Here is a 13467-nt window from a genome sequence, read left to right on the forward strand (position 1 = left end):
TACTGAAGTACGGTCTCTGAATGTAAGAAGTATATGTGTTGTGTTTAATGTGATAGGCAGGTGAGAGGTCAAAGTTTCCACTGATGATAGTTTGCTTCTGTAAAACACTGGACACTATTGTGTAACATTTACTGGAAGGAAAAGAATGATTTCATACTCTAACCCAGGTGTGGGACAAAAAAGGCTGTGGCAGTGCCATGGACGCATTGCTTTAATATTGGTGGTATGTAGTCCTTTCCTCGTCTTGTCTCCTCTCTGTCAGATTTTGTGATATGAGGGTAAGACAAAATGGTGTACACCAGAGACTGGTTTGAGCTTTCACCTGTCTAATGCTACTGGGTCAGTGCAAATGAAGGAGAGGCAACAAGGAGAGGAGAACAGTGTACATTGTTAAGATTCATGTGTGATGTTGTCAGTGTGACCTGTTCTTCTATGCTACACTCAGGTTGATTCCCTATAAAATTTTGTTGTTTTATATAGATATGAGTTTTTATATTCAGTACAAATATACATATGCAATTTCATTATAAGATATATTTTCTTTTCAAGGAATATTCTTGAAGAATCATGAAGTGCAAAAGTGAGGTTGGTTCTTGGAAAGCTTTCCAAATTAACCTCTAGTCAAATCGATTGAGAACCTTCTAAAGCATTTTCACCGTCTGCACTCAATGGTATCTTTAAAACTGCTTAGAAATGCACCTTATCCACTTCAAGTCTGCACAGCAAGACTGGCCAGCGTCTGGAAAAGCTTTAATCAGTCTAAACATACTAGATTTCAAGGTTGGGTTTAAGTAAGTATGTGATTGAATTCTGGTGGAACATGGCGCAGGTCCATGTATATGTGCAGGGACTTATAAATGCCCTGCTTACAACCACCTCTAGTAGAGAAAGGCCACTGTGCGATTGTCCAAAATTAGCCTGTATCTTTGACATATGGGCCCCATCTAGGCGCAAGCCCTTGCTCCTTCTTGTTAGACACTCAAATCCATGACAGATCAATTTAGATCACTGGCAATGTAATACAAATGTCACTAAAACCTTTCACAGTGAAAGATTAATTATTTTTATAATACAAAGGAACCACAAAAATGTTGACAGAAACCAGGATCCAGGGGATGTTTCCATATAGGGTCATGCAACATGGTGAAACTTCATCATCATGTTCTGAGGCGCAGTTTTACAAAAATACATGCATCATGTAATCTTTTTGGATATAATTAATGTGAAGAAATATATGATTGGCTCTGTGTGATATACTCTCTATGCCAGGTCTTCAGATGGAAATATAATAGATAAGTTGGTGCTGTGTTGTTAGTAACTTCCACAAGGAAACAACCCTTGCTTGTTGGCAGGAATATTGAGGATGGACTCTGTGAAGCCTGGCCAATGCTTTGGGCACCAAAAGTTGAAGGAATATTAAATTTCATAAGATCTTTTAATTTTAATAAGAAAGCAGTTCCTCAGCGACACACACACACACACACCCACCCACCCACGCCATTCAAAACACAAGAAGTAGAAATTTCAGTGGATGTTGCATGTGCTTCTTCATGCACACGCACTTTGTCCGTACTCCACAACATTTCTTTTCTTATCATAATTTACCAAACAGACTGTTTTTTTTCTTTTCTTTTAAAAAAGACAGTTCAATCAAAATAGGTCTTATGTCTGGCTCCATTAACTATGAGCGAGCTATTATTTTGATAATACAGTATTTAGGTATTTCCTCAAAGTTTTTTTATAATCATCCCTTTATGATTCAGTATCCCACAACACTCTGTGACACCCTTAAATAGAAGATAGATAGATCCAAAACTGGGTGCATTTTGGCAACAGTCAAACTTTGTGTGTCGGAGAATTACACCATTTCTATCCAAGATTAGAAAAGTAGAAGGGGCCATTTGAAATGTAGGACACAGATAAGAATAGAGGACATCTCTCATCAGCGGTTTTTAGGATGATCTGTCATCATGGGGGCTTCCATCTGAGTTCTCTGTCTCCCCTTCAGAAATGGCTTGCATGGGGGCCGTGTAGAGGCGGCTGCGTGTACTGTAGCGACTGCTGTTGGCTACAGGGGGGATCCGAGAACGTCCCTGTCGAGATGCAGCTGACATAGGCAGGGTTTTGTGGGTAAAACTCTCAGAGTTGGCTCTTGGAAAAAGGCCTGGTATCTGGATTGGGTCCAGGCCAGAAATGTGGGGCTCTTGGAGTGTACAAGGTAGCTCTTCAGCCTGTCTAATGGCCCCTTCTTGAAGGGGGTCCCCTGGGCTTTTAGGGGTGATAGGGCTCTTCAGGATCTCTGTGGCTGACATGCGGTAGCTGGAATCAGACCTGCTACCTTTCTTCAACAACAGGAGTTTAAACTCCTCGTTGGACGTGCTGGATTTCTTGGCGCTGCGGTAGATTGGCACAGGGGCTCGTTGTGACCCGGCAGCAGTGGCTAAGGTCGCTGGGATGTTGAGAGGAGGGGCTGGCGGGATAATGACGGTGGTGACAGGGGTCACTGGTGCTGCAGGGCAGAGACGAGACTTTGCGTTTAAGTCTCCTGAATCTTTACGGCCCAGGACCTTTCTCTTGGATCTGAATTAGGAAATTACAGGAGAGTCCCAATTAACATTTAGACAGTGAATAAACAAGGATAGACACAATTACATGACAAATAGATATACAGTTCATGCAGTACTTAGACCAGACCTGGGCATTGTACCGCCCGCGGGCCACATCCGGCCCTTTGGCCGGCCCTAAATGAAATGATAAATGATAACATATGAAAAAGTATATATATATTTTTAAACAGCACCCTTTTCAAAATAAAAGCAACACCATTGTATTGCGTGCATGGTGTAAATAACTTTATAACTGTGTTGCTATTATTTTGAAAAGGGTGCTGGTTTTCTTTATTTACGTATGTGCGCCACGCGCGATGTACGTGAGTGACACTGCCCAGCTACTCATCTTCCTACGTCGGATAACTAAGGACTTCAAAATCACGGAGGAGCTGGCAGCCATGAAAGGGACAACAACAGGGAGTGATTTGTTCACGGAGGTAAATGTATGTGTGGACAAGTTGGGACTGAAATGGGACAAGCTGGCAGGCGTAACAACGGATGGTTGTCCAAATCTGAAAATGTTGGACTTTTGAAGAGAATGCAGTATAAAGTGACAGAAATGAACCCTGAACAGAAATTGGTATTGTTGCATTGTATTATACATCAGGAAGTGTTGTGTAAGTCAGTTCTAAAATTTAACCATGTTGTTGATGTTGTAACTAAAATAGTTAACTTCATCAGGGCAAGAGCATTGAATCACAGACAGTTTGTTGCACTTTTGGAGGAAAATGAGACTGAATATCGTGACAGGCTACCACGCTGCTGTCAGGTGGCTCAGCCTGGGCAAAGAGTGTGGGACCTGAGAGCTGAGAAAAGACATCCCGCAGCTTTCAGATGCAGACTGGATGGCAGATCTTGATTTTGCTGTAGATATGACTGCACTAATGAATTAACTAAATGTCAAACTGCAATGCAAGGGCCTTTTTGTGCATGAAATGTACAGCGCAGTGAAGGCTTTCATGAGAAAGTTGCAGCTTCTCTCAAGTCAAATGGAGGACAACATTCACACCCACTTGCCAACACTGAAGGAAGCCACACCATCAGCTGATCACCTCCACAGGTACTCATCCATGTTAGAAGCACTGCATGGTGAGTTTTGAAGGTGATTTTAAGACTTTAAAACAGTTGAGCATGAAATGCACATGATCTTTCCCCATTTACATGCAATGTGGATGATGCACCCAGTGATGTTCAGCTTGAACTCATTGACCTGCAGTCTGACACACTTCTGTCAGAGCACTTTAGGTCAGTCACACTGCCTGAGTTTTACTCTTTCCACACATGAGGAGACATGCTCAGAAGATTCTGGTCCTCTTTGGATCTACCTACATATGTGAACAGACATTCTCAGTGATGAAGTTCAACAAATCCAGATACAGATCTTCTATCACTGATGATCACCTGTCAGCTGTCCTGCGCATATCCATCTCAGACATTCAACCAGATTTCAGTGCACTTGTTCAAGCCCAAGACAGTAAAGTGAACTGAAAAACATCAAAAGCACTTATTGCTTTTTGTATAAAGTTGATTAATTGCTTATCTTTACATACTTTAAAACACCTTTTCAGTATTGGTTTGTGAAGATTAACATGTTAAAAATAAAATACTGATGTAATGATTGTTTTGACTGTTTATTACTTCTCTAGGAGTATTTTCCTATTTGACCCACTCCACAATTTCATATATTTATTGGATGAGAATATCCTTATTCTTTTGATTACCAGTAGCAGCTAATCAAAATATATAATGTACTGCTTTTTACAATGGGAGAAAATTAATATTGAGCAGAATTAAGTTCAATTTATTGTTGATTCGGCCCTCCAACACAGCTCGGGTTTCTCATGTGGCCCCTTGTAAAAATTAATTGCCCACCCCTGACTTAGACACTGTAGACAGAGAGTTGAATAGGTTGACCAGCAATGCAACATTTACAGCACCTGTGTATCATGGCAAACAGGTCCTCAGTTGTTCGGGTCTTGTTGGGTGATGTAATAATAATGTCATCATCCACTTTGGTGTCATCCATCAGAGGGGAGAGAGAATTATCACTCGGCGTGGAATCTGCAGCAAAAAACATCCCTATCACATGTTATCTGGCTGTCTGATCATTTAGTACTATTGGTGAAAAAAGCATATTTTAATCCTTCTCTCCGTTCATTATCGCAGGTATCAAAACGATTAACCAGCTGTTGTAGTAGCTCTTTTTTAAGGGAAATAAATAGTGGCATGTTTCAGTGTTTCTGTAATCTTAAATTTAGTTTACCTTTACTGAAGTAATCTTCTGTGTCGGGAGTGGTGGAGTCATCTTTGCTCTCCTGTGGCTGCTGCTGATGGGCACTTCTGGTAGCACCGGATGTCACTTCCTCCTCTTCATCCTGCTCTTCATGTCTTCCTCTCCTTGCATCGCTGATTAGGTAAGGATGCGATGTCTCCATTGTGGTACCAGGCACTTTGACTGGACTAGCCCAGGGCCCTGAGTCTGAGTGTGATATCCCAGCAAATTCATACGCTGGGGGTGGAAGGTGGACTGATCGCATACCTCCTCTGGAACATGCGGCTCTCAGTGGCTCTTTCACCTGCTCTTCGTCTTCCTCCTCCTCATCTTCATCATCATCATCATCATCCTGGGAGAACGAGCGCTCACCCAAAACCCTAAATTCGGGATGTGCATGAGCTGAGTGAGTGAGCCCCCTGAACTCTGTGTGCGAGTGGATATGCGTGTGTAGATCCACAGGCGAAGGGTGGGGAGCACGTGGCACGGGCCGATGCAGGGGTGAGCTGTCCTCAGGCAGTTCTGACGATGGGTCCATCCGGGTTCTGAAGGCTGTCATAGCCCAAAAGGTTCCAGGTCCATAGCGGTCCTGTCTGAGTAGCAGGCTTTCATAGGATGGAGGCCCATCAGGGTGGCGGCCAGGGGGAGTTGGTTGCAAGTGTTCAGGGGAGGAGGTGTGATCATGAGCTGGGGGTCTGGGAGGTGGTCTGCGAGGAGGCAGAGGCCTTGTGTTAATAGGTGGTGGAGCCAGGGTAGAACCACTAGAAGGACATTTGGGTCTTGTAGCGGTCTCTGCTCCACTTGCTGTTTCCTGGTCCGTAGTGGCAGCATTATCTGTTGATTGGCTAATAGAATGGAGCCGCACTGAACGAAGAGCAGATGGAGTTATCACCAATAGATTGGAGCTGGGAATAGTTAGAGCAGAGTTTGAACTTGGTGGAGGGTTGGCATTTGATGCCTCAGGGGCCAACAACTTCGTACCAGTGGCCAAAACATTTACAACTCTGTGTTTGCTGTGATGGAGTGTGTGCATGTGGTGCGTTCGGTGGGATAGCGTGTGTCTGACATAACCACCATGAAGAACATTGAGATCAAGTTGAGAAGGTGGAGGTGGGAAGTCTGGGTCTCTCTTATAGCCAGAGGAAATGGAAGCCCCATCTCTGGGGAAGTGCTGTAGGGAAGAGAGAGAAGACTTTCTCTCTGGCACTTTGGGCTTTCTCTTGCCAGTTGAGGGAGACAGGGGTCCTGGGAAGAACGCTGCCGAAGATGAGGGCAATGTTGACGTTGGAGTCTCTGATTGGCTGGAATAGCCACTTGATGGGGAGGCAAGGCCAGCCAGCTTCTCAGGTGAGCCAGGTGGGAGAGGTGGACTAGTTGCCCTGGTCTCTGAAGCCTGGGCAAGGGCCTGGGTTTGGGTTTCTGTGGAGGAGGAAGAGCTGTCTGGTGACTTGATACACTCCATGACAGTAGTGCCTGTGGCTGTGCTTGAGTTAGACATGGATGTGTACTCACCATTGTTGGACTTCAGCTCATTGTTGTGAAGCCACAGGTCTGCATAGTCAGATTGCACAGCACCTTCATTCTTAAATGAGTGTGTATCTGCAGAGCTGAAGGACATGGGCTCTACTATATCCACAGTTTCACCCAGTCCCCTTCCCCAAGTTCCCAAAGGCTCTGCCACTAGACAGGATGTCTGTAATGGTTCTGGAGCACCTCCAAGTTCTAGCTCAAGTTCCAGCTTCATATTTGTGGAAGACAAGGTAAGCTCTTGTTCACTAACCGCCTTTGGTTGATCCTGATCTGCCTGTGTGTCCGTTCCAACATCAACACCACTACAGGTGTCCTTCAGCGAGGAGGTCCGTTTGGGTGGTGGAGGTTTGAATTTTGGTTTCCTCAGTGGACGACAGGTCCTCCCCAGGGTCATAGTGCCTGCTCTGAAGTCCGCTGAGGGCTGGGGGTAAACTCCATGGGATAGTGGTGCTGCCACAGTGTTGGACTGGCCACAGTCAGGCCCTGGGTCTGCATAGTTATACATGTATCCTCTGTAACTCTGATTGCACTCTCCAAAATGCACAGAAGAGGAGTAGAAACTCTCTGTATCAGATGAGTAATGAGAGCCAGAATCTTTTTCAGTGTTGCTGGGCTTGTTGTCACCGAAACAGGTTTGGTCTTGTAGACCTTGTTTGGAGCTGTACTCCTGGGATAACCCATGGCTCTGGCTCAGATTTTGTGTTTGATCGGGGTCTTGGTCCGGATCAGTCTGGTCTTGATCTGGAGGGTAGGTCCACTCCCCCTCACTGGCTGTACTGACCCCTGCATCGTCCAGCTGGTCTGTGGCTGAGGATGTGAACGAACTTGACCTGTTTCCCTGGCCCTGGGGTCTGAGGTCCGAGTGGTAGGAGGGATCCAGGGAGAATCCCTCATCAATGGCATTGGGCACAGTGTTGAGTGAAAGCTCTGAGTCGCAGTGAGATGAGCCTGTCAGTGGTGGAGAAGAAGGCGGGGGGATGGTTTCGGAAGTCTGAGAGGGGCATGTGGAGCTGGAACCACTCCAGTTCCCGCTTGATGACTGGTGGTCCTCCTTGTGGTCCACATGGCTGCCTAGCACTCCTGTTGTAGACACAGAGTGAATAGGGCTACTGAAAGTATCTGAACTTGATGAGATCTCACAGCTGCCCATATCAGCCTTGCGGGGCAAGCGAGAACGACCCCTCTCCATCCAGCTGTGCTCTGGGCTGCCTCCTCCTCCACCCCCCCTGTCTCTCTCCCCAGATCGCTGCAACCTTTTTAGGCTTCCAAGTTGCAGTGGCTCAGGAGCTGCCTGGTCATCTGTGCTCTCTTCTTCATCCTTCATCATCATCATCTTCATTCTTGGACTAGGGCCAGGTGGAATAAAGTCATCTGCTTCGTATGGTGACAAGTCCTCGTCTTCGTCGTCATCGTCATAATTGTCATCGTCATCCTCGTCACTGTCCATCAGACGTCCACCCTCTCGAGGAAGGCTACGAGAGCGCAAGCGTCCACCGTGGCCTGCAGCACTGGTGTATGTGGAATCTGACTGGTCACCCAGGGAAGAAATGTTGCCTGTTGAATGAGAGAGGGAGGCAGGGATTCCCTGATGGCCACGTTGGGCTCTGATGCGCCTCCTGGAGGGAGCAGCTGTGCCTGAAGAAGGAAAGACAGAAGAGAGAGAGGGAGACATTTCTTAATGTCTTGGATGTTGACCATATGGATTATACCAAGTTACAAGACATAAGTAATTTGAATTACAGCCTGATTTATGGCTGCATGATATAGGGTAAATATATATATATATAGGGTATATAGAAAAAACTGCAATATTTTTATTCCGTATTATCTATTGTGATATGAAGCAATTAAGTTGGCCCCCGGAAGCGGTGAGGTCCGGGCAATGGGTGATGTTAAGCTCATGGTCAGATTCACGAGCCACCTTCACCCTGGGTATCATCATTGCGATGTGCATGCGCATATCGCAATGATGATGATGATGAAATGGGATATCATGCCGCCCTAGTTTGATGGATCTAGTTTGAAAATGAAAGTATACTGGTTTTATTTTATTGGCAGCCTTCAGATGGTTGAAGACGTAGCAGTGGTAGCTTTCTGAGCTGAGCTATTATCATAACAGCCATAATTGCAAAGTTAAACATTTTGTAACTTAATTTATAGCAGGAATGACTTAAGCAAAGTCCTTGCCCAAGTCCATAGCACTGATATGGGAACCAGATTAAAAAAACAAATACTTACATGCTATAAGGAAATCATCTGTCTGGCAGCCAGAGTCACGAGTGTGATGAAGGCGACCACTGATTAAAAGGTCTTCCTGACAGAGAGAGAGTTGATGCGAGTTGGAATGGACAATCACTGTGCGCTCTCTTGCTACGGGTGATTCATCTGAGTCTGAAATCAAACAGAGAAAGCATGTTGAGTTTTAGTCCTACAGTTAAGAGTAACATTTTACACACTATCTTTTTTGCTGAGAATCGGGACCTCGCATATTCGTGATCAGATTGTGAACAAATCCACAGCTAAGCCATTTCCATAAAACCATAATATTTGGATGCAAAAACAAAGATGAAAGCATCTGAAATGTACATGACAATTATCCATTGCATTATGAAACACCATGCATGTGTAACTACAGGTAAAAAGGTCAAAGCTGAACCAGGAAGTAGCTCACAAGTAGCTAGTACAGGGTAACAGTTTAAATAGACCACCTAGTATTTTTGTTTGCATGTGATTGTTGCTGCTCATTTAGCTTGCCCTCATAAACTCATGGCTAAATTAGCAAGGTCACCTCATTCCCAGATCTCAGCAATTAAATTAGAAAGATATTTATAAAACCAATAGCAATTTGCCAAAACTACAAGATTAAGACCATTACAGTATAATAAGCCTAAATTTTCCAGGTGTGCTCTATAACATACCCATGTCCTGTTGTACTCTTTTGGGTATTCCTGTGATAGTCTTCCTCCTCCTCAGCTTCCTTCTCCTCTGAAGAACCGACTGGGAATGGACTAGAGAGCAACGAGCACTTGCTTCCCTGTCAAACCCAACTCCTGCAATAACAACACAGAAGCCATAAGCCATATCAAAAGCTAAAGTTTAATATATTCAATTAGATTCCTGGTTTTCATGCAGGCAGTCTGGGTTTGATTCCTGATTTGGGAACAGTTGCTGTTTGGTCACTTGTTTGCACTTTTGTCTCACAATAACAAAATCTCCCTGATTGATCCTCACTAGGGCCAACTTTCCTCTTTATTTTCCTATTTTTCTTCTTTGTCTTACCTGTGACGTTGATGGGGATGATGCAGGAGGAGATGGAGTGAGAATCAGTAGTTGACTTCTCATCTGATGGCGAGAGATTTTCCTTGGACCAGTTTGTCTGTTTATCCTGGGTTGAGGGTGCATTGGGGGCTGAGGCCTTGGCTCTGTGGCCTCCCAGGACTTCACCACATTCGCCTTCCCCTGTCGAGGTAGCCTGGACGGAACAGACGGATAGCAGCAACATTATAAACATGGTAGGTGCTGATACAGTGCTACAGTTTTAATAAATAATTTACTGAGATGGACAGACTAAAATAAATTATTTACAATGGTCAGGGCCAATTTCTCTATCATTAGAAGATATGTAATGGCAAAAACAATACCAAAGACAATGTAAATACAACATTTGATTAGAGGGTAAACAAATAGTTTAAACAACACAAATGCTTGATACCTTTCTATTCCATGGAATGAAGATGCAACCTTCAATAGGGTGAAGTGAGTAAAAGCATGCAAACTATTAACACAAAATAAAGAAAAGACAAAAGAAAAACAAAAGAACAGATGACATGACTTGAGTAATCCAAAAGATTTAATCATTTTAAATAAAAAGATTAAAGGAAAGTCAATAGGCGAAGGATGAATGAGACAGACAATGTATAGTATTGTTCCATTTTTCCATTTTTATTTCACTTACAGTCTTAAAATATGTAATGATGTTAAAATCCGGTTTCCTTTCTCTTTCAATAACAACATAAAGGATAACCTGAGTTACTATTTCAATGCAGTAGAAGTCGATTGATTGTTCGCCATTTAAACATTTTTCTTACCTTTCTTTGGATCGTCTGAACATCTGCTTCTCTGCCTGACCTCTCCTGTGGCAGCAGGAAAAAACATGCATACAAACAATTATTGCTGAGAGTGCAGGTAAAATTGGTTATTCATCAAAGAAATTACACATGTTTTTTGGAAATCTTCTGACTATGTGTCATAGAATTCTCTTATTTTTCTCTGTATGGTCTGAATCTCTGTTTCTCTCACAGTCCTCTCTTTCAAGAGATTTAGAAATATATAAATAAAGGTTAATTTAGTGTGATAACAAAGTTCTGAATATAACATACTTTTAATGTATGCTGATATACGGTAGACCGGTGCCAAAACAACCACATAATAATAACAAAAAATGTTTATACTGGAATTGAATGTAGTGCTGTAGTACGATGTTACATGAAACCCCCCACACACAGCAGGGACTGTACACACAGGTGCATACAACACAAATCTTACAGCAGGCTTCTATATTTTAGACATTAACAAACATGAACACACAGACAAATTTCTGATTTACCTTCCTGGGTTGATAGTCTAACTCTCGCTCCCTCTCTGCTCTCTCTTGCTGCATGGCAACATCAGAATGAGATACTATGTCAGTGTGTTGCAACATATATTTAATAAGAATCAAAGATGTCAAAACAAATTTCACAAGATTTATTTTATTTTTTGATGTTCTACTTAATGTCTTCCTCATTATCCCATACCTCATTGAACATACAAGGCAAATTCTCCAGTTGTTCAGTTACCATGATTTTTTGCAACTGTACCATATTGTTGAGACTCATCACGTACACATTATCCAAGAATGTATTGGCCTACAAGTGTGAACAGCTTGATGATAAATACAATCACATAATATAGTTCCTAGCATTGAAAGTAAACCATTTCTTGATAAGCGCCCACTGATTGGCTGATTGTGAGATATGCGTGATCCTTACCGCTCGTGCCAGGCGACTCCTTTGCTGCCGCCGGATGCTGTGTGGCGAGGGGAAGGTGGGCATAGGGGGCGCCACTGAGATAGAGATGGTCACCCTGTTTCTCTCCCGACTCGTTGAGCGGTGTTGCGGTTGTTCGTCGTCTGTGAAACCCAAACACACGCACATGAAAACTCACAATTCTTTTGTACACAACCCACTGTACCGCAGCTGTGCAGAGCGGACCAGCCTCTCTCACCTCGGTGCAGGGCTCTGAGACTGAGCTGAGCGCTTCTGTGCAACTCCTCCAGACATGGTGGTCGGCTACAAGGATGAAACACGTTGTGTTGCTGGTGCCATGGAGCCTGATAGTGAAGCGACAGCTTGCTCTCTATATCCAGGTTGGACACCGCTTAGATGAGAGAAGAGAGAGACAAAAAACTGTTAAATGTCATTTCTATGATGTCTCTATAATACATAAAAGTAAATACGACAGTTCTGCTCATAAACAAAGTTGGTTCTGTGTTTTTTTTTTTTTTTTTGATGCAGCATTTTGAACTCAGTGTGATTTTATTCAATCAAAGGTACGTAAGAACATATCTTTTTACCTATAGACCCATGGTAATATAGCCAACCAGCAGGCACGGGAGCAAAACAATGAGCTCTAAGCCTGCTTTCTTTGTGTCCTATAACTAGTCTGTTACATTCAATCAACAAGTATTAGCCACACAGAAGACTACAATTGTCAACTAAAATGTTTCCTACAGCCCCACAAACCAACCACTGTGTTGGAACACTACCTGTTGCCAGGTCGGCTGAATATCAATTAGTTTGAGGTATTTTGATCAAACACATTTATTTAAAAATATGCAGAATATGATTACATTATCAAACTCAAGACCATTTTGTGATGGGACACACCAGCTGCAACGCCAAAAGATAATTACAGTTGCAGTTTCCAGCAATTCCCAGTTGCTAATCCAGCCTTGTGTGTGCCTTAAATATAAAATCATTATTCTAAAAATACACAATAACAAATATGTCCTTGTTGCTTTAAGACATGGTTCTTGAAATAGGACAGTTGTACGCCAGTATCATGCCTGTTCCACCAGCATCCGAGAGAAAACAACAATATGAGAAACTGCAATAAAATGAGATCCAGGCCAGGCTTTACAATTTACCACCTACAAGCAGAGGCCTCACACTAAAGCAAGTCCACAGATGAAAATACACCAAATAAAAGGAAATAAGGACAATAATATTTGAAGGGCAATAATATTTGAAGGTGATGCATAAAGAAACTATTCTAGAAGTTTTATGTAAGGCATGTCACTGTCCTCTTTGTACATTCAAACATGAGACAAGGCCGAGACACGCCAGCAGGTGGCAGCTAAACACGCCTCACCACTGCAACTCTGCATACACCAGCACACCGCTGTACATTTATCACAGTCCTCCGTGTTTATTGCCACCACACTTTACAATTATCCGTAAAAACAACAAACCCTATTATCATGAATGATGTATACCTGACCATCTCTAACTTTCATTTCCAAAGATTAAAATGTTTGATTTATAGACAAGGAGAGAGGGAGAGAGGACTGTGATTACCCATATCTCTCATCTGCTCTCAGAGCCCCTTTAGCTATTATTATGAAATCTATTTCCCCTCTTTTAACTCAGAATTAAATATGCTATTGTGCCCTTGAAAGCCACACTGTACATCAGTAGCCAAGCAACCTTTCATTGCTCATCAAGGCTCGTGTTTGCCTGCAATTAAATCAGCGAGCTCACATCAGCAGCATCCGGCCGATTTAAACTACAAGGTTAAAGAAGCACAGAAGGCCAGCTTATTCACACTAGATAAACAATTACACAGTGTTCTGTCCTGAAGTCTTTTTTCGCACATCACACCTTTTGTTTTTAATAATCATAAAGATGATAATGATAAAATACAACTGAAGGCTCCAAAAGACTGCAGCTGTACAAACACACTTGTATGCATGGTAGTAGAGGAAAATCAGTAACAGACATTTAAAGACAAATTTAA

At 43.0% G+C, this 13467-nt stretch overlaps 1 protein-coding gene across 1 annotated transcript in view; it reads right to left on the minus strand.

The window, feature by feature from the left end:
- Nucleotides 1–1535: 1535 nt before the first annotated feature.
- The window catches only part of nhsb (Nance-Horan syndrome b (congenital cataracts and dental anomalies)), a 48238-nt gene continuing 36306 nt past the window's right edge, over nucleotides 1536–13467 (minus strand). The window contains exons 2-12 of the mRNA XM_029455163.1: nucleotides 11677–11829; nucleotides 11442–11581; nucleotides 11018–11065; nucleotides 10677–10716; nucleotides 10500–10546; nucleotides 9691–9883; nucleotides 9330–9461; nucleotides 8650–8802; nucleotides 4873–8046; nucleotides 4547–4688; nucleotides 1536–2580 (exon numbers count right to left, since the gene is read on the minus strand). Of these exons, the coding sequence (XP_029311023.1) occupies nucleotides 1953–2580; nucleotides 4547–4688; nucleotides 4873–8046; nucleotides 8650–8802; nucleotides 9330–9461; nucleotides 9691–9883; nucleotides 10500–10546; nucleotides 10677–10716; nucleotides 11018–11065; nucleotides 11442–11581; nucleotides 11677–11829 (4850 nt within the window). The 3' untranslated portion in view covers nucleotides 1536–1952. The remainder of the gene's footprint in view (nucleotides 2581–4546; nucleotides 4689–4872; nucleotides 8047–8649; nucleotides 8803–9329; nucleotides 9462–9690; nucleotides 9884–10499; nucleotides 10547–10676; nucleotides 10717–11017; nucleotides 11066–11441; nucleotides 11582–11676; nucleotides 11830–13467) is intronic.

This window comes from Cottoperca gobio, chromosome 3, assembly GCF_900634415.1.
Source record: "Cottoperca gobio chromosome 3, fCotGob3.1, whole genome shotgun sequence".
Classification (NCBI taxonomy): domain Eukaryota; kingdom Metazoa; phylum Chordata; class Actinopteri; order Perciformes; family Bovichtidae; genus Cottoperca; species Cottoperca gobio.